Source organism: Cladophialophora immunda, assembly GCF_000835495.1.
Source record: "Cladophialophora immunda strain CBS 83496 unplaced genomic scaffold supercont1.2, whole genome shotgun sequence".
Taxonomy (NCBI): domain Eukaryota; kingdom Fungi; phylum Ascomycota; class Eurotiomycetes; order Chaetothyriales; family Herpotrichiellaceae; genus Cladophialophora; species Cladophialophora immunda.
The window spans coordinates 417,243-442,161 of record NW_015622542.1 but is presented as its reverse complement, the minus strand read 5'-3'; the positions used below and the strand labels follow the sequence as shown (position 1 = coordinate 442,161).

General features: G+C 53.5%; 8 protein-coding genes across 9 annotated transcripts; 6 read left to right on the top strand and 2 right to left on the bottom strand.

The window, feature by feature from the left end:
• The first annotated feature begins 107 nt into the window (after positions 1–107).
• PV07_02533 lies at positions 108–3,317 on the top strand. 2 transcript variants are annotated; one of them, XM_016389154.1, is made up of 5 exons: positions 108–412; positions 482–561; positions 642–860; positions 1,263–1,479; positions 1,533–3,317. In XM_016389154.1, exon 5 carries the CDS (start codon positions 1,555–1,557, stop codon positions 2,752–2,754), a length of 1,200 nt encoding a protein of 399 aa, XP_016251056.1. In that variant the 5' UTR covers positions 108–412; positions 482–561; positions 642–860; positions 1,263–1,479; positions 1,533–1,554; the 3' UTR covers positions 2,755–3,317. The 2 variants fall into 2 exon arrangements, with proteins under 2 accessions (XP_016251056.1, XP_016251055.1); XM_016389153.1 differs by having other exon boundaries at positions 482–1,479.
• Positions 3,318–3,354: 37 nt separating this feature from the next.
• Positions 3,355–4,758, bottom strand: PV07_02532 (uncharacterized protein). Its single transcript, XM_016389152.1, has 2 exons — positions 4,596–4,758; positions 3,355–4,519 (listed from the first exon to the last, which is right to left on the bottom strand). Exon 2 carries the CDS (start codon positions 4,330–4,332, stop codon positions 3,409–3,411), a length of 924 nt encoding a protein of 307 aa, XP_016251054.1. The 5' UTR covers positions 4,333–4,519; positions 4,596–4,758; the 3' UTR covers positions 3,355–3,408.
• Positions 4,759–5,390: 632 nt separating this feature from the next.
• PV07_02531 (uncharacterized protein) lies at positions 5,391–6,793 on the top strand. Its single transcript, XM_016389151.1, has 2 exons — positions 5,391–6,381; positions 6,490–6,793. The coding sequence occupies exons 1-2, from the start codon at positions 5,474–5,476 to the stop codon at positions 6,662–6,664; spliced, it is 1,083 nt and encodes a 360-aa protein (XP_016251053.1). The 5' UTR covers positions 5,391–5,473; the 3' UTR covers positions 6,665–6,793.
• Positions 6,794–7,265: 472 nt separating this feature from the next.
• Positions 7,266–8,281, top strand: PV07_02530 (uncharacterized protein). The gene has a single exon (XM_016389150.1). The coding sequence runs from the start codon at positions 7,412–7,414 to the stop codon at positions 8,003–8,005; it is 594 nt and encodes a 197-aa protein (XP_016251052.1). The 5' UTR covers positions 7,266–7,411; the 3' UTR covers positions 8,006–8,281.
• Positions 8,282–8,323: 42 nt separating this feature from the next.
• On the top strand, positions 8,324–13,431 carry PV07_02529 (uncharacterized protein). Its single transcript, XM_016389149.1, has 2 exons — positions 8,324–8,870; positions 8,927–13,431. Exons 1-2 carry the CDS (start codon positions 8,526–8,528, stop codon positions 13,181–13,183), a joined length of 4,602 nt encoding a protein of 1,533 aa, XP_016251051.1. The 5' UTR covers positions 8,324–8,525; the 3' UTR covers positions 13,184–13,431.
• A 337-nt stretch (positions 13,432–13,768) lies between these two features.
• On the top strand, positions 13,769–14,245 carry PV07_02528 (uncharacterized protein; the record flags this gene model as incomplete). Its single annotated transcript, XM_016389148.1, has 1 exon — positions 13,769–14,245. One exon carries the CDS (start codon positions 13,769–13,771, stop codon positions 14,243–14,245), a length of 477 nt encoding a protein of 158 aa, XP_016251050.1.
• Positions 14,246–14,883: 638 nt separating this feature from the next.
• Positions 14,884–18,597, top strand: PV07_02527 (uncharacterized protein; the record flags this gene model as incomplete). Its single annotated transcript, XM_016389147.1, has 2 exons — positions 14,884–17,970; positions 18,072–18,597. 2 exons carry the CDS (start codon positions 14,884–14,886, stop codon positions 18,303–18,305), a joined length of 3,321 nt encoding a protein of 1,106 aa, XP_016251049.1. The 3' UTR covers positions 18,306–18,597.
• A 12-nt stretch (positions 18,598–18,609) lies between these two features.
• On the bottom strand, positions 18,610–24,819 carry PV07_02526 (uncharacterized protein). The gene has a single exon (XM_016389146.1). The coding sequence runs from the start codon at positions 24,705–24,707 to the stop codon at positions 18,993–18,995; it is 5,715 nt and encodes a 1,904-aa protein (XP_016251048.1). The 5' UTR covers positions 24,708–24,819; the 3' UTR covers positions 18,610–18,992.
• Between the last annotated feature and the right edge of the window lie 100 nt (positions 24,820–24,919).

Below are 24,919 nucleotides of genomic sequence, written 5' to 3'. Positions count from 1 at the left end.
GTGTCCTTCTACACCGTGAGCAAAGTGCCAGCTGGAGCAGAGAGCACCGTGTCCAGTGGGCAGGTCGGAGGGCTTCTGAGCCGGTTAGCGAGGGTGCTATGGTCGCCATTGGCGGGATGGTGTGACTGGCGTCTTGTCATAACCCGAGGTTGAGCTGATGTCGCATGAGCTCATGCCCAAGACCACAAGAAAACCAAGTTGCCCCACGTCCGGATGAGCCTGCGAAGTTTTTTCCTTTTTCTTCTTCCGCCTCGACTGAGAGAGTACAAGAGCTCTGCACTCTGTACAGACACTCATAACCACGAAAGACCACAAAGTCGTCGTTAGTGATTGACACGGCAAAGTCCACAATGGGTCAACCATCTCAACAGGCGTCCAACGCCATCATCTACACTACTTACGCAGCTTTCCTGTGCGCACCTCATAACCCTGGCCTCATGTCGCGAAACAAGAGAAGGAGACTAACAAGGTGCCTGACTAGTGTCTTCGGTCTCTTCGTCGCATGGACGCTGCGGCACCAAACAAAGGGCGAGTATCTCGCCACTTTGCGAACACAGAAGGGTACAGAACATGACTCCATCCGACCAACCTTCGAGGACTCCGCCTTGGAAGAAAGACTCGGTGGCTGATACATTTCCCAGGCATACCTTTGGCCCTCAACTTCATCGCGTCGGGTGAGTGTGCTCGAAGAGCAGCAACAGCCTGAAGCGGCGGCAGCACGAGGGCTAGGCACCGTCGACAGCAACGGTGCAACCAGCAATGGGGCGATATATCCAGCTTTTTCGAGGTGATACAGGACCTCGTTTGATCGATACAATACTTTGACTCGTTGGCATACTGAGCAATGCTCTCCATCTGAGGTTCGTATGCTTGCATCAACGCCATTGGCTCTTGTTGCTTTTGGCCGACAGAAGAGATTCCGTGCTCTGCTCCTCTACTCTGATTGTCTACCTCGAACAGGTACAGGCGTTGAGTGGCTTCCTTCCAACGCCAAAGGCTCAAGGGCCAATGTGCAGCACTACGGGCGCTTGTGTCTGATCGTTTCCCTCGGCCTTCATCCACCTGGCTTCTTATTCAAGCAACCAGAGATGAAACGAGCTGCGAAATGCCGATCACACAATGCTGAGATTGTACCGTCAAAACTCGATCAAGTTAATGCTTGCGTGGGAAACGTGCTGCCAGCTTCTTCAACCCTGTCCCCCCTTCCCCTAATTCGTGAAGATCGTCCATACTGACAAATGTCCTACATTTTCGGCAAACAGCTTTGGGTTCAGGGATTTTATTCTCGTACCCGCAGATTTCCACCATCGCGGGTGTCCAGGGCCTTGTGGTCTACAGTCTCTCCTCGGCCTTGCCACTTCTTGTCTTTGCCTATCTTGGGCCCATCATCAGGAGAAAATGTCCCGAGGGCTTTGTACTTACCGAGTGGACCCGACAGCGATATGGAGCTATTACTGCACTGTATCTCTCGGCCTTGACGTACGGACCTCCTCCTCTTTCCTTTGGTCTTCACGCGTCTAATCCAATATCAGGCTTATCACCCTTTTCCTCTACATGGTTGCCGAGCTTTCTGCTCTCCAACAAATCATCAATGCCCTGACTGGGCTCAACGGCCTCCCTGTCGTAATAGTGGAGTGCGCCGTGACCACAATCTACACTTCCCTCGGCGGGTTCAAAGTCTCTTTCATCACCGACAACATCCAAGGCGCCATGGTCGTAGGGCTGATCATCATTGGGTGCATTACTGTGGGCGTGGAAACCCATGTACAACAAGACTTGATTGACAAGAGCGGATACCTGAATGCCAGCTTGCTAGGCTGGCAATTGGTTTACATCCTCCCAGTAGCGATCCTCACGAACGATTTCTTCATATCAGGGTTTTGGATGAGGACGTTTGCGGCGAAGACGGATAAAGATCTGTGGGTTGGTGTGAGCATTGCGACCGTGGCCGTCGCCATCATCCTGACGCTCTGTGGCGTGTCTGGGCTTTTGGCCGGGTGGTCCGGGGCCTTGGGCGACCCGCCACAGCAGTCTTCCATCGCCTTCTTCCTGTTACTGGAGCAGCTTCCCGCCTGGGTCGTGGGGATCGTGATCGTCATGACGGTTGCTCTGTCCACCGCCGCTTTCGACAGCTTTCAATCCGCCATGGTGAGCACCGGGTCGAACGACATCTTCCGCAACAAGTTGAACCTCTGGATTCTCCGAGCGACGGTTGTGTTGATCATTGTCCCCGTGGTAGTGGTGGCGTTGAAGTCACCGTCCGTGCTACAGATCTACCTCATCTCCGATCTCATCTCCGCGTCGTCCATCCCCGTTTTGGTCATCGGTCTCAACGATCGATGCTATGCCTGGCGCGGGTTTGAAGTGGTAGTGGGAGGACTGGGCGGTATATTTACTGTCTTCCTATTCGGTCTTGTTTTCTACAAGGGAGACGCCAGCTCCGCGGGGGCTCTTCTGTTGCTTGAAGCGGGCCTGTACGGGAACGATTGGTCCGCCTTCGGGGCGTTCGTGGCTGCACCCGTTGGTGGGCTTTTGTGGGCGCTCGGTGCGTTCGGATTAAGGCTCGCTGTTCAGTGGTCCCTCGCGAAGGTTCGCGGCACGAAGTTCGATGCGCTGGACAAGCCCGCGGCGCCGACCGCGAGCTTCTACACGGGAAGAGTTAGCCCCGTCACGGGCGACTCGGAGAGAGAAATGTACGCCGATGGAGAGGGAGTTGTGAGAAGCCACGTCGAAGTCAAGGGCAAGTTCTTTTAAATACGGACTTTACAAGTGGCAGAGCAAGGGAAGAGAAGGGGTGCCGTGAAACAAGGGGAGGCAATGCTGCCGGACAGACGAGGCCTTGCGGCGAGAGCTCTCGTTCGGCGTCCTCCATTGGTTTCCCAGAGTGGAAGGAAGATGATGATGAGCAGGGCGAACGAGAAGGCTCGTCTCGTTCGATCTCTGAAGACATGGTGCCCAGCCTTCACCACAACACACAGGCTTGTCTATTTGCCCAATCGACGGCGGACACGACCCGACATCCGTTCCAGCTCGGGGATTCAGTCCTGCAACTTGCTTGAAAACAGCTTTCAACGAAGACATGGATAGATGCAGACACCTGCCTTGCGGCCTGAAGGGTGGAGAGAGGGGGGATATGTCATATATGATGTTGTCGTTCATATGGCAGGTTGACCTGCCATATACATTCGTTTGGAAATATGAGGTTACATTCCATGCCATGCGAATATTTCTAGTTCGGCTATGTATCCAGCCTTTCCCATCTTCTCGTGAAATCCTCCCATCCATCTATTGAATATCCGTTGCGATCTATCTATCGCCATTAGTCCTCAGACTTGTCTTCTCGATCCCGTTTCTAAAAAAAAAAAAAAAGACCGCCAAAAACCACGCTCGAACATGAATCCGTCTATCTCACTGTCCTTCTACCTTTTCCTTGAGCAGCTCTTCGCCGAGCTTGCCCTGGGCCCTCTCGTCCTTCAAGACGGGCCTGGGAAGCTCAAACCCGTCCACGACTCTGGCATACGTGATGCCTCCCAGTCTAGCCACGGGCCTGAGCACGGCGGGGTCGATCAGCGTCCTGTCCTCGTTGATGGCATCTTCTCTGACCCAGAACCTGACTCCTTCGATGATGGCCAAGACCCCGGTCTTTTTGCCCGGTGTCTTCGGCGAGCGCGACTCGAACTCCTGCGTCGAGACCAGCTTGCCCTCGACGCTGAACACGCTCTCCTTGACCCGCGAGCACTGGACCACCTCGCAGTCGGCGGGATGCAGGCCGGAGACGCCCCACTCGGACAGGCCGTAGGGCAGATCGATGGCGCAGGCGTTGGCGGCCTCGACAAAGTCTTCGGAGATGATGTTGATGACGCACTCGCCGCTCTCGATCAAGTTGCGCAGCGAGTCCTTGGCGTTGTCGAAGCCGCCCGAGAACCCGACGCAGAAGATGGGCGGGTCGTGGTTGAAGAGCTGCGTGTACGAGAACGGCGCCAGGTTCGTCGACGCCCCGTCCGCCGACCGCGTCGACAGGAAGCCCACCGGCCGCGGGATGATGCCGCTGATGAGCAGCTTGTAGTTCTGCACCGGCTGCCGGCCCGGCGCGTAGGGGTCGATGCTGATGTGTTGCTTCTCAGACGTGGTATTCGAGATGGATGCTCCCGACCCCGATCCGTACGTCCACTCGGGATTCCGCGTCTTGGTGAATCGCCACGTGCGCGCCTCGTCCCAGTCCGGGCGCGAGGCCTGCACTTGGCCAAAGTCGCCGTGCGGATTGCGCTTCACGCTCGCCTCTGCGTCGTGCTTCTCCTGCGCCTCCTGTGGGTTTGACGGGGCTGCAGACATTCTGGGCGGAGGCAACTAACAGGGAAAGAAGGTGGGATCGAGATGGGGTATCCTTGATGGGTGTGAACGTTGGTTGAGTCTCGTAGACTTGGTTTGATGTTGTGTTGTTTCAACACGATGGTTCTCGGGGCCTGATGCTGGTTGTTCTCAGGGAGGTGTATCTGGGTATGTCACTGCCGGAGTTGACCTGGGCAGCACAAGTAAGCGATGTAAGCTGTGAGATTATGATTTTATCGGGCTTTCCGGGCAACGGTGTGGTGTACCTGACAAAAGGTCCCAGATAGCTTAGAAATCGTAGTTCTCTGCAACCCCAGGATAAATGGCTCGATTCAGACAGTGGGGATAGGGCATCAAGTCCGGACGCAAGTAGAGGAAGAGTTCAGTTTTTGCCCGATGATCTGCGACTGAGGGTACCGTAAATTGCACAAAGTGAGAGAGAGGTGGAAAACCGTGACTTGTGTTGTGTCTATCTACAAAATCTCGACAGTAGACCATGCTGCGGGTGCAAGTCGCAGTCACTGTCTTTATCAACTCTACGTCATGACTTTTCCGTACATCTACACCGATCAATGCCTGCGCTTCAACAACAGCTACTCAGCGCGCCCATTACCTGTCGAGCCAGTCGATGATAACAATTGATCGACACTTGACCTCTCATCCGTGCAGGAACGTTGGCCAAGCGCAGCAGTACCGAGTATAAAAGCAGGAGACGAACATGGGGAATGGAGGGGAACCTTAAACCACAACGCCCATCTTGGTCCCCGTCACTCTCTGGTTACAACCTCCCTCTCCCTCTCCCTCTCCCGGTTGGATCCCAATCTGCGTCTCACTCTTTCACTCTCGGACGGCGGGAGAAATCCGCCACCACCCATCACCGTCACCTCCTCCCTCACGGTATCAGAAGCAACCATTCCTCATGAGGCGTCGAGTGGAGATGAGCGACCTTGCGGGGTCAGAGTTTCACGGCATGTGCTGGTGATACGAGGGGACAGGTCTTGTGCTCGACTTGAGCACGGATTGAGAAGAGGAGGCATCACATATCCTTTGTTGCTCTTCTTGTTCACTCATCTGACCCTGCGTTGAGGGCAACAGGAGATCAAACCGAGACATCCATCGCCATTCTCCTCTCTGAGAAGTTGCAATGCCTGCAGACTACGAGACATACGAACTGGGCGACTTCGCTCTGCAAAGCGGCGCCACCATTCCCAAGGCGTGGATAGCATACAAGACCTTTGGCTCGTCCAGCAACCCCGCCGTCCTCTACCCATCCTGGTACTCGGGCCTCATCTCCGACAACGAGTGGCTGATTGGCGCCGACAAGACCCTCAACGCGGACAAATACTTCATCATTATCACCGCCCTCTTTGGCAACGGCCAGTCCATCAGCCCTTCCAACTCGGATGTCGTGCCGTTCCCGGATGTCACTTTCTACGACAATGTCAAAGCCCAACATCGCCTGCTCACAGAGAAGCTTGGGGTCCAGCATCTGAGGGCCGTGCTCGGCTGGAGCATGGGCGCCGCCCAGTCGTTCCAGTGGGCCACCCAGTATCCCGACTTCGTGGACATTGCCGTGCCCTTCTGCGGCAGCGCAAAGACCTCGATCCACAACCAGGTGTTTTTGGAAGGCGTCAAATCCGCCCTGCTGGCAGGCAAAGGGCTCAGTTCCGCGGGGAGTACCTTTGGCAGGGTCGAGAATGCTCAGGACACCGCCTCCGTGAAATCAAACCGCCAGTGGACCGATCACGAGAAGGCAACCGGTCTCAAGGCCTTCGGGAGAGGATACGCTGGCTGGGGCTTCTCGCAGGCCTTTTACCGCGCAAAGCTTCACGAATCGGCCTACGGTGCCAAAGACCTGGAGGATTTCATGGTAAACTTCTGGGAGACTTGGGCTCAGTCCAAGGATCCCGAGAATCTGTTGGTCATGCTGTACACCTGGCAGGCTGGAGACGTCAGCAAGCAAGAACCTTATAATGGAGACTTTGAGGCGGCCATGAGGGCGATCAAGGCGAAGACCTTGGTTCTGCCCAGCAAGACGGATCTGTACTTCCCGTAAGTGTTGCTGCCCTGACTATTTTGCCCTCTTGCCCTCTTGCCCGCTTGGCCATTCCGACCACTATCAAATTGTTCGGCCACTTACGCTCTTCTGCTTCCTAACAGACCCGATGATTCCGAGTATGAAGTCAAAAACATGGCTCCGGGTGTTGGTCAGCTGGATGTCTATCCAAGCATCTGGGGACATTGGGCCGGTGGACCACCAGGGAACATGGAGGACGTCAAGTGGCTGGATGAGCGCCTGGCTAAACTTTTCGCGGAGGCGCCCAAAAATGGGTGAGCGAGACTTGTACGGGAATGATGGGGAAAAGCTTCACACGTGAAATGTCGTTAACAGTTTGAGTCGGTCCGCCTGCACAGCAGCTTCAGCCTCCTGTGGAGAGATCCAGCGGTACAATCTTGAATCGAGAATAATTTCGAACATCGTTCGAGAGAGGTTTTTGAAGGGAGCCAACTGAGGAGTGATCCTTTGATCCTGTAACCCAGAGTAGCATTGAATGCGGTCCTTTTGTGTCTTCAATGGGTCGAGGACAGTTCGGGTTTTGTCTGAATAAAGTATGAAATCTGAGGACATACACTGGCTCGGTACCTCTCAACAATGAGTGAAGCAGCAGTTAAAGATCTCTCTCGATGTCCCTCTTTATTCGTCTTCGGAGGGATAGATCTGGCGGTGGTGTCTGTCGCAACTTCGTTCCTAGGTATCAATCCGGGGAAGTAACCTCCACAGAACTTCACGGAATTTCCGTCTGGATATTGCGAGAATGGCGGCCCGCTCCCAATTTGGCGCATTATCCTCTTGATTGGCGGCCTCGGTACCACATCAGGATCCCGATGAGCAACGTGGAGAACGGACAAATCCATCCTGCCAACTTCCACGTCGTATATAACTCTCGAAGAAGAGTGCTTGAGTGGTTGAGTCGCAGACAGAGGAGACATCAGCTTGACGGATTGAATACCTGTTCACCACCAGAATTGCCAGAGTCTTCTGGACCTTGTAGCGCACATTCGACAGCCCAGCAATTACACCATGGCATCCAATTTCAAGGCCGTTCATTTGAACCATGAGATCCCAGATCTTTCTGGTTCCTTTCAGATCACCTGTCCCCCGGGAACAGATATTTGGGACAAGCCCCCTGCAACGCACTCCTTCAATGCGCCAATAATATACAAAACCAGCACAGTCGGCTCGTTCAAATCCGCAAAGGTGACGGTTTCGGCCCCCTGGAAAGACAAGTACGATCAAGGTGGACTGTGCTTGGTCATAAAAACGAGTGACACTACTCGCTGGGTCAAGACAGGCATTGAATTCCTCGACAATGTGCCTTTGGTCGGCACCGTGGCAAAGGATCGGTGGGCGGATTGGAGCCTCAGGCCTCTGCTTGCCGAGGTTTTGAGTGTTGAGTACACTGCCATTGTTGAGATAGAGAATGCAGCCGACGGAAGCCTTTGGGTCTGGCTTGTCAGTGAGAGTGGAATGAGGTTACCGTTGAGAGAAGTGACTTGGTGGGGGGATTTGCCCAAGGAGACGGAGGTTTGGATTGGTGTCTACGCCGCGAAGCCGGCGCCACATGGCGAAAAGGACGATCTGGTGGTTACGTTTGAGGGACTCGATATTCAATAGAGAGGGAGGGCGAGTTGAAGGGCGTCGTTCTTAGCTCGGTCTCTCTGCTTGGATACGAGGGCAAGTCGATGCCTGCGATGGACGACAAGGCGAGTGAAAGGATCCAGACGTCGCAGCAAATGCAACAAACCATAGAATCGAGGACGAGTAAACTGTATCAGGGAAGCTGACTTCCAGTGGGCAATACCAGGTACAATGCGACGCAAAGGCTCCTTAGAACAGAGACCGAGTTCGACAGTGAATGGACGCGTCTCAGCTGCGGACGCGTTTTTTGGCGTCTCCAACATTTTCAAGCCGCTGCCATCATCATCCGCCGTGACCACTACTAACACCACCACCTCCTACTTCCTCAACCAGTGCAGTCTGCCCGCCTCAGATCAGATCACTCGGCCTATCAATCGAAATCCTCGTCGCCTACTACCGCTATTCTCTGCCTGTGAGCACTCTCCAATAAAACAGCCCTATCCTAGTCGCCCTCCCCCAAACATGACGATCGGCCCGTGACACCCCTCTTTGCAACATGCCCACTCGGCTTCGCAATGCCGCCGCCGCAGAGGCTGCGCAGACTCCCCATCGATACGATATACCGGGCCTTCAGTTCGACGACTCTCTGACATGGCGCGCCGGCAAACCGATTGCCGTGGGAGACCTTCTTACGCGACTCCAGAAACTCGCCGGTCAGCTGCGAAATTACGATCTTGACCAGGTCGACTCGCGTGCCTTTACCACTCTTGCGCAGGACCTGGCAAACCCAAATCTTCTCGGTCACAAGGACAAAGGTGTGAGAGCCTGGACTGTCTCCTGTGTTGTGGATGTTCTCAAGATCTGCGCCCCGGATGCGCCGTTCGTCGAGGCGCAGTTAAAGGTAGGCTCTCACTATGGCATACAACCCAAGACAATACAATTGACAAGAAGTCGTAGGACATTTTCACGGTTATTATCAATTCTATTCTACCTGCGCTTGCGGATCCAACCAATGCGTACAATGCGCAACATGTCTACATCCTCATCTCCCTGGCCGAGTCGCAAAGCATCTTGCTGGTGACTGACATTCCTAACCACGAAAACTTAATCACGTCGCTCTTCACCACGGCATTTGATATTGTCGCCAGCTCTGGAAATAATGCTTCGGGCGTGGAGGTTTCAAAGAGCGTGGAATACCACCTGAAGAATCTTCTGGCTGCAGTCGTCGACGAGGTAACTCTCCCTCAGGACGTCACGGACATTATCATTTCCCAGTTCATGCGCGTGGACGCCCGAAATGTCCAGGACCATGGAGCCAAAGGCAAGAAACGGGATCCTCAGGACACCAAGCAAGGGACGTTGCTCCTCAAAGACTACCCTCCAGCCTACAACATGGCCAAGTCGCTCTGCACTACCTGTCCTGAGAAAATGACTGCCCAGATCACCCAGTATTTCGGGACTGTGATTGTTGATGCCGCTAGTGCCAATGGCGTTCCTCTGCCTTCTCACGGACGTACTGCTTCAGATGCCGACGGCGACGATGAAGAGAGAGAAGGCCTGGCTGATTTGCGAAAAGCCCATCGTTTACTTCGAGAGCTGTGGCGCGCGTGCCCAGATGTCCTCCTGAATGTCATCCCTCATATTGAGGCAGAATTCTCCGCGGATTCCGCCTCCCTCCGTCGAATGGCAACCGAAACCGTTGGAGACATTACAGCTGGGATTGGCATTGCTGGACTTCCTCCGTCCGTACCCCTCGATCCCGCTGCTTATCCCTTACCCTCCGTCGATTCTCCAGGAGAGCTCATATCGCAAACGACAAATCCCCTGTTGACCCCGGCCTCTCCCAAACCATTCATGGCGGTCCACGCCTCGGCGTATCAGTCCTTCCTCGGCCGTCGGAATGATAAGTCATATGCTGTTCGCGAAGCATGGGCTAATGCAGCTGCTCGAATCTTGCGCACCTCGGCTGGAGGTATCGGATTGGATCCTCAAGAGCTTGGGGGTTTGCTTGCCGGCTTCGCTCAGATGCTTCGCGATCCGGAAGAGCATGTTCGCTTAGTGGCTATTCGCTCCATTGATGCCTTCCCCTATGGGAGTATGATCAATATTCTGGGTGCAGATGGCGGCTTAGCGAAGCAGCAGACCGTGTTTTCTTCGTTGGCTGAACGTGTTATTGATCGAAAGCATCACGTCAGAGAGGCAGCGATTGAATTGCTCGGTCGGATCTGGGGTGTCGCCTCCAGCGATATCGAGTCGGGCAATGAAGTCGTCAAAAGCAGCATTGGAGACATCCCCAACCGTATATTTGGCGCTTACTTCACCAACGAACCGCACGTCCACGCTGTGATTGACAGAGTTCTGTATGAAAGTTTGTTGCCGCTCTCCTTTCCACCGTCAAAAGTCACAGGGTCCCGCACAGAGGGTCAAAAACAGCGAGGCCGAGACAAAGAGGGTGGTCCTCAAGAAGAATCAGTGTTCGATCCTGATGCGGTCAGGGCCCGTCGCATCCTGACACTCGTCCACAGCTTGGACACCAGACCGCGCGCGGTTTTTTTCAGCCTTCAAAACCGACAGGTGCAAATGAGCAAAGGTATGAGGGTTTTCCTGGAGGCCTGTGAGGAATACAATGGAGGCGTTCTGGAAGACGACTCGTTAGAGGCAACACTTGAGGCCCGTCTCACCCGCATGATCGAGCAGCTCTCAAAAAGCTTCCCCGAACCCTCCGAGGTTTCCAATGACCTGTGGAAGTTTGCAAAGCAACACAACCGTCGTTGGTATCAGTTGATACGATTTGCCACTGGTGCTGAGCATGATTATCGCACAGTTACCAAGGCCATCAAAGAGCTCGCCAAACGCATACGCGAAAGTTCGGGGAGCGTGCAATCACTCATTGATACGATTCAACAGCTTTTATACCGGTGTGCACTGCTCGCCTATAATCGGAGTCATGTCCCAACGATCATGGCTATAACGCGAACCGACGAGGGTGGCTTGGGCGAGGTGGCTCACGAGGTCTTAAAGGAAATCTCTGCTCGAAACCCAGAAGTTCTCAAATACCACATCCAGGCGTTGTGCAAAGAGCTTGAGGAGGAGGCACCATCAGGTGCAAAATCCGAGCAAGATGGTGCCCCTGACACTCTCAAGGCATGTGCGGCATTCGCTCGAAAATATCCCTCAGAGATGCCCAAGGACCGCAAGTTCCTGACTGCGTTAGCACAATTTGCGTTGTTCTCGAAATCCCCACGGGCAGCGAAACACGCCGTGTCCATCATCATGATGGCGGCTGACAAGAAGGAAATGTATGCAAAAGACCTGCTGTCAAAGGCGCTGGCAGGTGTTGAGTCCAACGATCCTCATTTCCTCGCCCGCCTCGCCACGGTAGCGCAGGTCTGTCTCCTCGCACCCGCCGCGGCAAATGTCGACTCGGATGCCATTCAGAAGCTTGCCCTCTCGGATATCTTACTTAAAAACCAGTCGCCTAGCACGAAGAATGACCCGAGTGCTTGGGATGAGAGAGCAGATGACGAGACTAGGGCCAAAGAATTGGCGCTCAGGATTCTCGTCAATCGTTGCCGTGCCCAGGACGAATCCATGGATACCGACGAGTCTGCGGCACTGGCCAAGCAGATAGCCAGGCATCTTATCGCTTTGATCAAGAATGAAGGAGAAATAACGCCTTCGAAAGATACGCCCCCTGCACAGAAGAACAGGCTCAGGCTCACGGCTGCGCATCTAATATTGAAGCTCTGCAGCCACAAGAGAAAGTTCGAAGACTTGATTGACCCTCAGGCATTCATTTCGATCGTGATGATTATAATTCATCCGCCCAATCCGGTGCGTGCTGGGTTTGTCAACTCACTGAAGAAGTACCTAGGCCTCAACCACTTGGCTCATAGGTGGTTCACGGCCCTCTTCCTCCTAGCGTTTGAGCCAGACATGGAATTGCGGACATCGACCGTTACGTGGATTCGAGCGCGTGTACAATTCTTCGCTCGGCAGCAGCTTCAAGTAAGTTCGTCGGACAAGAAAATGCATCAAAATGTTATGGAGTCGACGTTTGCACGTCTGCTCAGTTTACTGGTTCATCATCCAGATTTTCCGACACAGGACAGCGACGACTTTGATGGAGATTTGCTGGATTTTGCCAAATATATCGTTTTCTATCTTTGGACTGTTGCCACGGAGGACAACCTCTCGTTGATATTCCACATTGCACAGCGTGTAAAGGGTGCCAGAGACGCTGTCGTTGGTACGGATGATGCAAGTGAGCGATTGTATATTCTTAGCGATCTGTCTCAAGCGGTCATTCGGAATTACGCAGACATTATGCCAGCGCATGCAAAGGGGGCCAACCTGCTACAGACTTGGCCCGGCAAAGTCAGCCTTCCCCGGAATTTGTTCAAAGCACTTCCCAGTCACGAAGCGGCGCAGGAAATCGCCGAGAGGAATTATCTGCCAGAGGATGTTGCTGTTGGACTGGAGAAGATGATTCGGACCTACATCAAGGAGTTGAAGAACGCCAGCCAACCAGCTAAACGGGCAGCCGTTGCCGAGAGGAAGCGCAAGAGCGACGCCGCGAGGCTCGACGAGGGAGCAGATGATGGAGAAGGGCGAAAGAAAGCGGTAAAGAAACCGAAGAAGAGCACTCTTGCCATTCGCAAGACACCCAAACCGAGGCGCAAGAGTTCCGAGCCCGGTAGCAGTCCAGCCTTGCCATCACGAAAGAGCAATCGGGCTTCCAACGTGGTGTCGTATGCAGAATCGGATACAGAGGAAGGCGATGTCGAAATGGAAGACACGCCATCCAACACAAATAACCCAACGGCTCGCAGAAAGAGCAAGACGAAGAAGCAAGAAGTCGACGAAGACCAGGAGCTGGAGGAGGACGATAAAGTCGACGAAACCGATGCCGATGAGGGGAAAGACCGAGCCGACGAGGAGCGAGACGACAGCGTTGAAATGGATGACGAGGAGACGAGTCCCGACGATGAAGTCCACGTCCACGAGGATGAGGATGCTGCCGCCGTCCGCGACGACGAGGATGAAGCGGCAGAAAAGGAGGGCACATCCCCACCACTCAAGGAAAAGAAGAACACCGCTGCGGGAAAGGAGCGGCAAGGCAAGACAACTGCGCCTAAGAAAAGCACGAAGCCCAAGCAACAGACAGAGCGGGTCGTACGGACGACCCGGCAGACGAGGAGTACGAAGACGTGAGTTACGGGAATGAGCTGATGGTATCTCATCAACGGGTAGATGTTTTGTTCGTGCATCCTGCAGCATTTCCTATGGGATGGCATGTGTGCATTGAGCATGGAAGATGGACTGAGCATACTACGATTACAGACGAACCCGGATGAGTGTATTAGTGCTATGAAAAGGTCTACAAGTACAAGTAATCTAGCAAATGATGATACCAGCGACAGCGGGATAGGCAGCGAGGTGTCCCAGGTCTGTCATGAGCATCGATAGCGACTGCGTGGTATCTGCATTAATATCAATCTCGGCTGCGTCGGACCAAACTTCGGTCGGCTGCCTTTATCTTGGCCGCAACTGGCCCTTGCATTGTGTTTCTCCTCTGCAAGAGCCTTCAGCCACTCCACATCTGAGCCAACAACCTCTCCTGGAATCCTTTCGTCAATGAGGCGTCTCCTGTATAACGGGGGGCCTACTTAAGATGTGCCTGCGTCCCGGTGCCGTCCCTCGTTCGCTTCAAATGGCCATCCTCCCAGTTGTTGAACTCCCCGACCCTACTAGGGTATACTCATCCTTTCAGCTGGAAACCCTTCCTGCGTGACCACCATGCCGGCATTGTCGTCCATCGTTATTGACGCCCCTCCTCAAGACGTCTGGAATGTCCTCATTGATTTCCCCGGCTGGCCAGAGTGGAACACATGGTTCTTATCCATCCGTGCCCACTCAACCCCCCTTGAACTAGGCACACTCGTCACATTTACAAATGCGATGTCTGAGACTGCGAAACCCGGGACTTACACAGCACGCATCACCACTTGGCACCCCGAGAAGACAGAGTTTGCGTGGAAGGGTGGCCCATTGCCTGAATGGCTGGGATGGACTCTGAGGGGTAGTCATTGGTTTAAGCTTGTGGCGCAGGATGGAGGGAAGAAGACGCTGTTCGATCATGGCGAAGACGTTGAAGGCCTACTCAGTGTCTTGGTGCCCAGCAGTATGGTGAAAGATTTGGTCAAGCAGCTGGACAAGTTCAATGGCGAATTGAAGAGACGGGTTGAACAAGGTCCAACTGCCACCCCGGCTTGAGAGAGGCAGAAGGGCAAGAGAAGGGAAGAGGGTGGCCCGGCAAGAAATGTCCACAGCATTGGTGAGGATGACAATCTCTCTCCATCGTTCGTTCGGAAGACTCTACAGTTTCCTACTGACCGAGATAGATTGCAAAGCATGTCCTCTGTTATATGGACATCCTGGTCCTTCTGGTTCGCTTCGTGCATTATGGTCTTTGGTGCTTGCAGTTTGCCTACTCAACGTTCTACCAACAAGCAACCTCATTATGACCGCTTTTCGGTACACCTCCATGCGCTCCAAGATTCTTCATAGGCCTCGTTGTTTACGTCCTCACACATTGGGCTCTTCATTTGCTTCATTCCGCGTCGCAAACAACACACAAGGATTGCCTTTGCAAACCCAACAAAAATCGTGTTAAATTGTGTTGCACAGACTCTTTGGGCTTTCACTAAGAGTTTATTTGGTGTTGTAACTACTGCCACAAACAGCCTGAAGCTGTTGGACTCAAACAACCGTCCTTGGTTTGTCTAACTGACGTGTTTTATCTCAGACCTTTTCACCGTGTTAAATGTCACTTTCACTTTCTTTTGATTAAGCCTTGGTCACTCACGCACGCACTCACTCACTCACTTACTCACTCGCTCGCTCAGTTCAGCATGATACCTCGATACAACCCAACCCGGGATCCTGCCAAACGCTCCTCCACTCCCAGTGACAATGCTGGCGGCGGGGAACTGCCGTACCGTTCAAACCCACTGTTCAGTCCTGGTGACAGCCGACCGAACAATTCCTTGTCGAATCCTCCTCCAAATGTGCCACCGGTGGCTAATTTTCAACCAAATCAGCAAGTGGCCCCTCTCAGCTCAGGCGTCAACCGGGCGCCAGCTCAACCAGGTGTTCTCACGACACATCATCAAGCCAATACCAACTGGCAAGCTCCTCAGGCAGGTGTTAGAGGCGGCCAGTCGCAGATACCTTACCGCTCGGGACCACCGCACACGGGCCCTGGTTCAGGAGGTGGTCGGTTAGATGGAGGTCCAAAAGTTCAAGGGACACCGAACGTCGACATTTCAGGGAAACAGCTGCTGGCCAACCATTTCGCCATCACGCTCGGGGACTACAGAGAAGTCTATTCTTATGAGCTGAAAATCAGTAGAATTCATCGAAAGGCACAAGACGACCAGAGCCAACCCCTTGAGCCTGAGCATGGCGACGCTCGTGACCAGAAGACACGCCCGATCGCAAGACAGAAGAAGAGACGACTTGTTTACCTGCTCATGGAGCAACTCAGGTCGGAAAAGAAGCTTCCAGATCCCGTCGCCACCGATTACCTGAAGCTTTTCATCACAGCGAAGCAACTAGGCCAGGACGTCACCAAACCACGCGACCTCGATTTCTATGACGAGTACTCAGCCAGTCCTGTCCCGGGTTGTGACCGCTACCGAGTGGTCTTTGAGAAGCCAAAACTGATCTCTCTGGCCAATCTCTTTGCGCACTATCGTCGACCTACACAATCACAGACAGCCGTGTCGCAGCTATCGATCGAAGCTCTCAATGATGCAACGAATGCACTGAACGTCATCTTTAGTTATCTACCTTACCAAAGATGCTTTTCTAACGATCAGAAAACGCCCTCGATGACCACGACAAAAGGGCAGACGTTCTATGGCATCGCTCCCCAACCTCCCCCTTCAAAGTCAGAAGACTGGACGACAGATACCGGCAAAGTGCTGGACAGAGAAGGTGGCCTCTACAGCATTCCAGGATTCTCGAGAAGTGTCCGAGGATCTTATAGCTCCTCGGGGCACGTCGACCTCAACATCTACGTCAAAACAGGCTGTTTTTGGCAGCATGGGAATGTGCAAGATATGATTGATGCCTGGAACATCTACAACGGATACTGCAATCTGGATGATCTCCAAGATTTCTTGCGCCGAGCCCCGGTAAGACTGACGTTCCAGGAACAAGGACTTGATCGGTTCTCCGCGATCAAAGGTCTTGCGCGCATCGATCGAGAGCCACGGGCCGATAATTGCCAGATGCAACATATCAACCAACAGCATTCTGGCAGCCTAGTGAGGGACTACTTCTCCATGAAGCACAATTGGCAGATGAATCCCCATGTCTACGTTGTCAAGATTGGCAAAGAGTCACAAAAAGGGTGCATGACGGTCCCAGCAAACCTGCTTCAAGTCCTTCCTGGGCGGATTAAACCAAGGGAGATACCCCGGTTGTCGACTCGGTACCCAAATGAAAACTACAACATGATTGTCACAGACGGCAGGCGCACATTTTATTCGAACAACCTCAGCGAAGGTGGAGCGGCAGCATTTCGCCTGCAGATTGACCCCAACATGGCCAAAGTGCCAGTCACGGTTTTGGCCCGGCCTGATCTCATGTACAAAGCTCAGGGAAACCCGAAACAGACCAAATTCATCAACGGAGCCTCCATCAATGCTGGCCAATGGAATGTCCGAGACGCAGCATTTGTCAAACCAGCTTCCGGGAAGAGGTGGTCCTGCGTCGAGCTCACCGCGAACACCAAGTCGCCGAAATGCCCAATACCAGGAAGCACCCATTTTGTGAACCACCTGAGTCAAGCGTTGCGGAAATATGGCATCGAGAGTTTCGAGTGGACGCCACTGAACCGCAACGACATGAGCCAACAGCAGTATGCCGACGAGAACTTGTTTCCAAGGTGGAAGACGGTCTCGAATTTCCAGAAGCGTTACGCCGCCATCGAAAAGCTACTCAAAAATCTCAAAGGAAAAGGGATCCAACTCGTTGTCCTGCTTCTCCCTTCCGAAGATCCGGAACTCTACGGCGCCATCAAACGAGTCGGAGAGCAAGCTGTCGGAATATTCACCGTTTGTCATGTGCTGAGACGAGGAGCTGGTGCGCTTTGGCCCAGAAGCCTTTTACATCCGGGCAATTTGAACGGTGGCATCAACCACGACTTTCTGGCCAATCTGTGCATGAAAATCAACTTGAAAGTGGATACGACCACCGTCAACCAAGCCTTGTATTGCAACCCGAAGATTCTGTCGCCCAAGACAATGATCATCGGCATTGACGTGGCACATGGAGGCGGACCAAGAAAGCACTGTCCCAGCGTTGCAGCCGTGGTTGGCAGTGTCAATGCAGAATTCTCCCAATGGCCGGCGAGTCTGCTGGCGAATCCGTGTTCTACGAAAGATTATGAAGAGAAAGAGGCCAACGAGAAGATATTGGATCTCGACATCCCCGTGTACGAGCGACTTCTGGACTATTACGAGCGGAACCATGGAAAAGATTCAGCAGGGCGAAAGGGCACCGGCGTTCCGGAGCAGATCATCGTCTACCGCGATGGAGTTTCAGAGTCACAGTTCGCCATGTGCAAGGGCTACGAGTACGGCAAGATCGGAGCAGCTCTGGGCAAGCTTTTCCAGCAAAAGGGTCTGCCGGTCGAGCTTCTGCCCAAAGTCACCCTTATCTGCGCCATCAAACGACACCACACTCGTCTCTTCCCGGATCCCAATGCACGCTCCCCAGACCGGAGTCTCACGCTGTATCAGTCGAATAAAAGTGGCGGCGTCAACAACAATCCCCTCCCGGGCTGCGTGGTCACGGAGCGGATCACCTACGGAGAGGGCAACGACTTCTTCCTTGTGGGCCAGAAGGCCATTCAGGGCACGGCCATCCCGGTGCATTACGTCGTTCTGCAAAACCCGCACAACTACGACATCAAAGATATCGGCGAGATGGTAAGTTGGACCCTCCCCTCTCTCCGATCGATCGAGCGGCTTCCTCTCTCTCTCTCTCTCTCTCTCTGCCGACCCTGACACTGACACTGTTTTTGGACCAGACATATCACTTGTGCTATCTCTTTGGCCGCTCGCGCACTTCCGTCGGACCATGCACGCCCGTCTACTACGCCGACCTGGTCGCCGACCGCGCGAGGTGCTTTGTCCGAAGATTCTACAACCCTCCGAGAGACGACGACAATCCAGTCACGCCGTTCGATGACAGCGAACTGCCCGCGTTCAAGTACTGCCTCCGGCTCCACCCCGACGTCGCAAAACACATGTTTTACATCTGAGCGCGTGAAGTGTGGGGATGTTGTCGCGCTATTTGTCGGCATAGCATACGGACGGGTCTTGGATGGTTGCGCGATGGCAATGATACCACAGCGTCCTTTTTCTTCTTCTTTTCTTTCATCAAGCGGCTTTCATGGGATCGAAAACCGACACAGGCTACAAAGGAATCTCGTGCTGGTGGTGGTTTTTCACCTTCTCGACTTTCCCTCTCTTCTCATCGAACCCCTTTTTGTCTCCGACGTCCTTGGGAAGGGAGGGTGCTAGAAAATGCATGGCTGGATAGCTGGATAGATAGATAGATAGAGAGATTCGTCTCTCTCTCTCTCATTGTATTCTTCTTTGTACACATTAGGCAACATGTTCTTTTCCTAGTGTGTCTCATTTGTCTATCTCTCTCGATCTCTCTCGATCTCTCTCACTGCCCGCACTCTCTGCTCATCCTTCATCTCTGCAAGGAACTTGACCACGTTTTGTAGTGACCTTTGTATTAATCCCCCTTTCCGCTGCAATTGAATTCCCGTCTTCCAGGCCCTTTCATTCATGATTTCATTGTATAACCCAACACTCCTCGTTCGCCGTCGCCATGCCAGCGAAGAACTTAAGTGTGAATGCGTCTTCGGTATCCATCAAACTACATACCCAGCTGACTGACTGGCTAGCTGTGCCGTGTACCTTAGTAGTCGCAAAGGCTACACCTCAAAAACATCCTCCCCGACCCGTTCCCTGACCATCCTGACCCAATCCCTCACGGTGTCCTCGACAACCTCGTCGTCGTCCTCGAGCATTTCGTTGACGTAGATCATGGTCTCGCCGGACCCGCCGACCGCGACGACGCCACCCCCACCGCCCTCTGCTGCTGCTGCTGCTGCCACGGCGCTCGACTGGCCCAGGACCACGTTCTGGAGCCACTCGTCGCCGATGTCGGGGGCCTCGGTCAGCGCGATCTGCGCGCGGATGCTGGCCAGGCGCACGCCCGCCGAGCCGCTGCGGCGGAGCTGGCAGAGCAGGTGGTTCAGCGTGTGGTGGTGCGGGGGCACGTCCTGGACGGCGGCCGCGAGGGCCACGATGCACGGGATCACCACGTCCAGCACCACGTCGCGCAGGACGGACGAGGAATTGAGTGTGCCGTTGTCCTTACCCTTACCCTTGGACTTGGATTTGGATTTCGGGGACGAAGCAAGGCCCAGCTGTCCGACAAGCAAATCGGCCAGGGGCTGGAAATGCGAGGGCGACGTGAAGAATCCATCCGCGTCGTGAGCAGCGATGGTCGTCAACATGGCCAGGGTCGATTTGTACAGTTCCAGGCCAGTGTCCGCCGACAGGTCAATCTTCAACGAAGGTTTCGCGTCAGGACTTTGGTATCGGGGTTTCAACTTCGTCCCGGGGGCGGTCAACGAGTCGCTGCTAGCGGTGGACTGGAAGATGTCGTTCACCGACGGAAGGAGGTAGCTCGCGTAGCTCGTCACGATGCTCTTCAGCGTCGCAAAGAAATGCGTGGCGAAGAGGTAGAAGCTGGTCTGTCTGGCCATCTGTGCCGCTCCGACAGAAGAGGAAGCGTCGGGATTTCTCTGCGTCGCCCAGTCGACCCATCCCTCGAAGATTGGGCGGAAGGTCGTGTCATTGAGCTTGTAGATGAAAACAATGCCCAACTCGTGCAGCCTCTTTTCCACGTCCTCAATGTCCGAGACAGCGTCGGCTTCGATACCGGCCTCTGGATTTGCACTGTCTCTCTCTCGGCTGAGCCGTCGCAGATCCATAACCTGCAACATAAAAGCCGATATCTCATCTGCGGCACCCACGACGGTAGATTTGGAGTTCCGCTCGATCGCTCGAGACAGCATATCCAGATACTCGGCAATCGCTTCTCCATCGATCTCCTCGCCTGAGACCACGGTCGTTTTCCAGGCTTGGTTCAAGCTGCTCACTACTGTCTTCAGCTCCAATCTCTGCGCCATGAGGCTCAGCGTCTCAAGCCGAGCCTCCTTGCGCGACGCCTCGTCTGATTCCGCGAGGCAAGAACGGTAGGACAAGCTGAGGATCTCAGCAACGTTGTCGTCACTGATCATGTAAGGGGTATGCGTGATGAACGAGGAAAGCAACGTGAAACAGGCGTCGTGAAGTTCCACGCGCCCATCGTTACTGCTGTTTTCGCCCTCTCGGGTCAAGAACGACTCCAGGAGACGCAACACTTTGGGGAGAGCCTGTACCACTATCGGGACGCTGCCTTCCTTGAGTACCTCCGTCGTACTCGCGAGACAGAGCAGAGACATGATCCTTGTCCTTTCATTGTGGGAATCCAGCCCGGAGTCGCCCTCAATCAAGGCAGAGGCAGCACCAATGACGTCTTCTGGTCTCTTTCGCCCATAAACCTCAATTATGCGATCGAGACATGCAATCGCCGCGTGCCTGAATGCCTCATCATTTGTGGTGTCGATAATATGCCGGAGGGTAGGGAGGAATGTAATTGCTTCGGTTTGCGTCCTGGTATCCCTCGAGCTTGGAGCGCTATGTTGCAATTGTGTGGCAAGAACTCTAAGCGCCAGAGGCTGAAGCTCCTGCTGGCCGGCTCCGGACTGGACCATGTCATGCAGGAGACTGGGCATGATCTTGAGAAGGTCTGCAAGGGAAGGTAGTTCAAGGAGCGAGCTCAAGCATTTCCTCGTCGATGGGGTCAGATTCCCGTGGCTGGCCTTTTGCGATTTGAGCATGCCCAGGATGCGGGCGATGCAGACTTTGAACTCGGCCCAGAAAGACTGGGTTTCGACTTCGTCGGATTTTGAAAGTCGTTTCACCTGCGTCTTCAGACTTTTTGGTCCCAGGAGCTTCGAAGCCACTTCAAGCAACATCAGTGCTTCTTGCTCTCTCTTCTCGTTCGAGCTGGTACTGCTGATGTCGAGTAGCGGAATAGCATCGTGAGGGTCCTCCAAGAAGATATAAATACTCAAATCAAGAAGTTTTCTGAAGGTCAGCAATTGAGTCGATGCCGACAGACCGCCCATCAAGCTGGCAAAGAACGAAGACATATCTTCTGGATGCCGCCTCGAGGCAAAAAGAGCAACTACTGCAAATGCAAAGTCATCAGCACCAAGTCTACCGAGTAGACGTTGGTAGAACGCGGCCCTCCGATATTGGGGGACGTGGTCGTATGCTGTGACGAAGCTGGAGAGCAAGCTTGACGTCGAATGAACAAGTTTGTAGGCATCTTGTTTCTTCAACGTGGCAACCAGAGGAGGGATTATTTCGTCGACAGCGCGATTCGTGACGTAAATTGACCGCTCATCGTCCTTTGACAATATACTTCTACCCATGAATGTGAAGATGGGCATAATGCTATGCAATATCCGATCTGGAGCTAAAGAGGCCAGAGAGGACGAGAGAAGCAAAGCAGTACTTTGGACCTGTGGGTTTTCTGACGATCGAACGCAATCAGTGACCAGGTCGGTACGAATGCTAGAGAAGTCAACGGCTGGCTTTCGTGAATTCTGTGCGTTGTCGACGATTGCCAGTATGCTGCTTAAGCAGAGATTGAGAAGGTAAGGAGATTCAGACGCGCCCTTGTCCTTGAGCCGCCTGAGAATGACCAACACATCGAACAAGCCTCCAAGCAGTTGTGGATGGTTTTGTGGTTTGGAATCTTCGACGAGCTCCAGCGCCAGAGTTAATCTTGCCTCGCTGACATCCAAGTCGAACGCCAGATCCTTTGGTATGCTTTCACGCCCATGGCTGACACGACGTCTCTTCCTGGGAGTGACGTCTGTTTGCATCTCAGCAAGACCGGAAAACGAGTGGTCCAGTATTGCAGCGAGAATCTCGGTAGAGAGGTTGACTGTGTTCAGAACGTGACGACTTCCAGCAGCTTGAGCGGGCTCTTTGGAGAAGGACATGTCAAATAAGCGTAGAGCAGCAGAGCTTTGTGACTCTTGGTGCATATCTTTCCAGATACCAGCAATTCTGTCGAAAAAGGCATTGACCAGGGCAGCGCGCGGCTGGACTTTATCTTCGGCAAGCATTGCGAGAATATGCTCAACCGCCTCCTTATCCCGCGCACTTACGAGGCGAACCATCACAGCATCGATTTGATCCAGAGAGATACTCTGTGCTGACGCGGCATCTTCGGCGTCGCCCTCTTTTACTGATGCCCAAGCCTCGAGAATGGGGGACAGAATTTTGCTGGTGCTTGAGGTGCTAACTTTGTGGACATCCACGAGCAACTCCAGTATGCCCACCCTAACTCGTAGCAAGGGGCATCCTAACGCACAGCCAGTCAACAGATCATAGAGTGCATGCTTCGTGCTCTTCTTCAGTTCAATATTGGCAGTCCTCGACGACGGCGTTCGGTCGTGGCCGTCAAACGCAACTTTAAGAACTCCGCGTATGTAGGAGGGATCCAAGATGCATTCTTCCAAATAAGGCAAGTAGACTTGATCCAGGATCCGCACTGCTTGCTTAGACAATAAGGGTTTGACGTTTCGCATGCCAAGCGCATCGTACACTGTTTGCACCGCGTGCTGTTTGCCGGTCTCGTCTCTTGAGGTAACCTTATGGATGGCCACCGTACAAGCAGCGGCTGCGCGTCGCACAAGTTGGCTATTGTCAGAAAGGAGGACGGTGATGAATGGGATCAACGGCTCCGAGTGGTTCAAAGACGCCTTTTCGATGACTTCCGAGAGACACTGAAGTGCAATATTGCGGTGGCCGACGGAAAAGGGGCCAAGGGCCACTCTCAACAGGAAACTGACATAGAAAATAAAAGGCTGTTCATTTTGATTGTGCCACAGTGGGAGTTGTTCAAATCGGTGCAGGAGCTGCCGGTTCTGGTGGCATAGCACGAAAGTTCGAGCAAGTTGGTCGAACAGCATGGAGCGATCTCCAGCAACGAGGAACGACGACTCGATCGTCTCGGATGGCATGGATGCAAGCATCGTTTCAGTGCCTTCTGCGTTTTGTATTGACTCGTCCTCAGGAATGTCAAGCTCCATAGCCGTATGTTCAAGGAGTGGTCGATCGGAGTTCTGGATGGTTTGCTGTAGAAGGCCTTCTATGTCCGACTGAGACCGGCCGGCTAGGGCCAGTGCCTCAGGCAAAGACGACGAGAACTCGGGAGAGTCAGCCAGCGTTTGGAGTAAACGTACGAGGCTTGTCCAGCAGTTCGACTCGCGGGAAAGTGTAGACTCTGTCGGAAATAGCTTTCGAAGCAAGATGGCCATGAGCCGACTTTTCGTTGGTAATCCGAAGTGGTCCTTAGCGGTGTCTAACAGACGTTCAATGAACTGGATTCTTCTGTCTATATTCTTTTCCTTCAACCCGGAGAGCGCCGAGCTTATGAGGGCTTCGAACAACGACGTCAACGGGACCAGTTTAAAGAGATCGGTCAGCCGTAGCCCTAAATCGTCGACGTGGATGAATATGTCAAGAACATCTCTTGGAAGTCTCATGTCGGTCTTCTTTGTGACCAGAATAGCCAAGCACGACAATGCTGACCTAGAATCGGGAGCTGGATTGGCAATGAACAGGGCAATCGACTTCATCAAAGAGTCAATGACATGGTCTTCGAGGTCTGCGCCGCTTGCCAACGCAAGGGTAATCGTGAAACAAATGACTGTAAATTCCGGGCTGTCTTTGATTTCAAACCCTTCATTGAGCAGCGGTAATATCTTCAACAACGCGTCTTCTGTCCGCTGTTTCTGCACTTCCTTTCTCCCACTTTTGACCTGACTCAATCTTCCGGCGATGGCTTCGACAACAACACTGCCCCAGAAGCGCAAGAGCAGGGAGTGGGCCGCGCCTTCCTGGCACGTACGCAATGTGTAGTCGTTGAAGAAGGGGAAAAAGACGTCGTTGTGAGTGGCGCTGTATACGATGGCATGTCGAGGAACTTTGGTCGTTTCATTGCGATAAGGCGCCAGGAATTTCCACCCACCGACAAACCTGTCGGTTGGCACGATGTTCAAGATAACCCGAAACACTGGTGCTTCATGGTACGGTAAAAATGTGGCAAGAAGAGCATCCGTGTTATAGACATGAACCCGAAATCTTCGCACGAGCCATTCCACTGCTTTCAAGCCAGGTCGAAGCATCAACTTGGATCCAAGAAGAGTGAGACATCGGTCTAACACGAGTCCTAGTGCTTCATTCTGTGTCTTGCTGAGTTGCTCCCTGTCCTGCGTCTTGGACTGGGCACTGTATAGATTTTGTTCGAATTCGCGCAGTCTTGCGTCCAGCAGGCAAAGCTCTTGAAACCCTTCCACGCATACTTGGTATATTGTCTCCCAATCTTGCTTGACGGCTACACTGCGGTCGAAAATGAGAGATTCTGCGTGGGCATCTCGTCGGGCACGGAGGTCGAGTTCGCTCGTAGACTTTGCGGCTATAGTGCGCAGCTGCGCAGCGAAGGTCGAGGTCATTGCGACGGCCTCAGAGGGACAGTAGTGAGATAAAGGGTCGTTTCCATGGGCGACAATGCAAAATCGACTGGCTGCAAAAGATATCCTCACGGTCGTTAGAATCGGCTTGTTGAAAACTTCGCTGTCAATCCAACTTGGTGGCATGCGACAAAAAAAAAAGTTGGAGACCTCGGATATTGCGGGGATAAGAATCACGCTAAGCGAATGCAGCC